This window comes from Tigriopus californicus, chromosome 7, assembly GCF_007210705.1.
Source record: "Tigriopus californicus strain San Diego chromosome 7, Tcal_SD_v2.1, whole genome shotgun sequence".
NCBI classification, from domain to species: Eukaryota; Metazoa; Arthropoda; class Copepoda; order Harpacticoida; family Harpacticidae; genus Tigriopus; species Tigriopus californicus.
Genome location: NC_081446.1, coordinates 7,032,802 through 7,034,870, shown reverse-complemented (window position 1 = coordinate 7,034,870; position 2,069 = coordinate 7,032,802). Strand labels below are relative to the sequence as shown.

Sequence of the window (2,069 nt, the reverse complement as noted above, 5' to 3'; positions counted from 1 at the left end):
AACTCGTGACTTCGCGCTTTTGATCTCGAGTTATAACATTAAAACTAGTATAAACTTTCAGATTTTGCCTTAAAATTGACGTAATGAGATCATTCTTAGTTCAGCCAATGTGAAATTCTAAAAGCGTGTCAGAAACATGTATTTTAACCATTATTTAACCTTTTCCGTTGTTCATGCTTCTTACTGGGAACTATTTTGCCGATTTGCCCTCGGTGTTGTCGTCTCTCTAACGAGAAAGGCCACTGAGGGAATGAGAGTTGCAGTTTCCCATTTCCAAGAATTTTTCAGCGAGAATTTGTACCCTCACGTCACGTTCTGGCCCAAGGATATGTGTGTGGGCCACCCAGAGCCTACATCTCGGCCCTTTGGACTACAGCGTGCAGTAGTACATCGAGGCCCAGTTCCTTTTCAAGGCGTCAAAAATTTGTAATCATGTGTTACCTTTAGATTCATGAACGCCAATTAGATTTCTAAAGGTGAAAAACTTTGGGGATTGGCAAAGCCACATTCTTTTGTCCCAAAGGTTTGACCGACATGACTAGCAACATCTTTGGGTCTTTATAAGATGATGGGCAAGAACTCTATCCTGCTCCATCTCTAGATTATCTAAATATGATCTATTACAGGTTACAATGAAATAGCGATTTGGTGACATTTTCAAGTGCGGAAAAAGGAATGAAGCCTACCAATTCCTTTCACATTTATTTTGGTTGACTGGAACGTTTGATGACGTGAATAAGTTCATTTGTGGTGTTAAGAAATAATTCATGGAAATGGTTCATCAAAAATGTGGAATGTAGGGAATAAGGGGAGAGGAGATGAGACTTGGCATGGAAAACCGCATTCTTTGACTTTTTCTGTGATGGTTAATACAGGGGCTCTAAAAAGTGGCGTTTCCTTGCTTTAGTGTCCTTGGTTAATAGTACACAAAGACCCTTCGGTTACTTCTTGTAAAATCCCTCTGGAGTAAGAAAGAGGCTTTTGGTCAATTAGATTAAGCAAGAAATCGTATGCAGATGCAGAATCTGTTCACATTTTCAGCTCCTGCTTTTATTGATTTGAAAGTCAGTCATCTTTGAAATCGATCAATCCGAGGAGAATGTCATCATTTATCAATGGAATTGTCCCAGATCAAATATTCAGGGAGGCTGAAGTCCCATCTCTTCCTGATCAAATCCAATCCTGCTTCTAAACCGTTCCCATGTCATTCCTTTTCCAGCTTCGTCTCCCTGCCTGGTGTCCCTGCTTGTTCCAATCTTATTCCATCACGATGTCGAACATAGTGTTAGACGAGGAAGGCCGTTCGATGGAGCACTCTTTTTGCTTCAACGCTTCCGTGTCTCCTCCAATGTGGATGACCTCGAAATCGATTGTGTTTTGGGTGGAAGGAGTGTCTCTGGGATTGACTGGAGTGATTGGAATTATCGGAAATATTCTAACTGGCGTGGTTCTTTCCAAGATCAGTCTCAAAAACGTCTTTAATCAGCTTATTCTAGTGTTATGTGCTTTTGATACGCTCTTTAATGCGTTCTCTGTGCTCGAATACTCACTGAAAAAGGCTTTCGGTCTCATCTCGTACAGCACTCCCATCTATGTGATTCTGTGGCCAAAGTTTATCTACCCTCTACAAAACATCACTTATTCGGCGTCACTATGCATCACCATGGCTATCGCCATCGAAAGGTAAAATCTACTACGTACTACATACGTAAATGCCTTCGCTCCTGTAAATATTTCCAAATCTAGCAATTTGCTTTCAACAAATTTTTCCTCTATTTTTGAGCCTCTCCCTTGAGATCCAAAACAGAATCCTGGCTGTCTTCAAATCAATGGCTAAGCTTTGCCTTCCAGTCGTACGTATACACTGTTGAGAAGAAAAATAAGGTCGTTCTAAAGTTTGCCTCCAAAATCAAATCTTCGAATACGTAGTCCCAGGCTCTTGTCAGCATTTTAGCGAGGAACATTCTCCAATGCTCCAGAGGAACACCACAAAGTCTCCCTCCAAAAGTAATCCTCAACATGCAATGGAATTAAAAAAGAATGAACAAACAAGCAGTATTTTCCCCCGG

The 2,069-nt window shown here is 40.9% G+C and overlaps 1 protein-coding gene across 2 annotated transcripts in view; it reads left to right on the top strand.

Moving 5' to 3' along the window:
• The first annotated feature begins 1,207 nt into the window (after positions 1-1,207).
• LOC131884347 (FMRFamide receptor-like) overlaps positions 1,208-2,069 on the top strand; it is a 6,461-nt gene continuing 5,599 nt past the window's right edge. Inside the window, exon 1 of one of the 2 annotated variants that reach the window (XM_059232091.1) lies at positions 1,208-1,683. In XM_059232091.1, coding sequence (XP_059088074.1) covers positions 1,271-1,683 — 413 coding nt within the window. In that variant the 5' untranslated portion in view covers positions 1,208-1,270. The remainder of the gene's footprint in view (positions 1,684-2,069) is intronic. The other variant, XM_059232090.1, reaches the window with a different exon arrangement.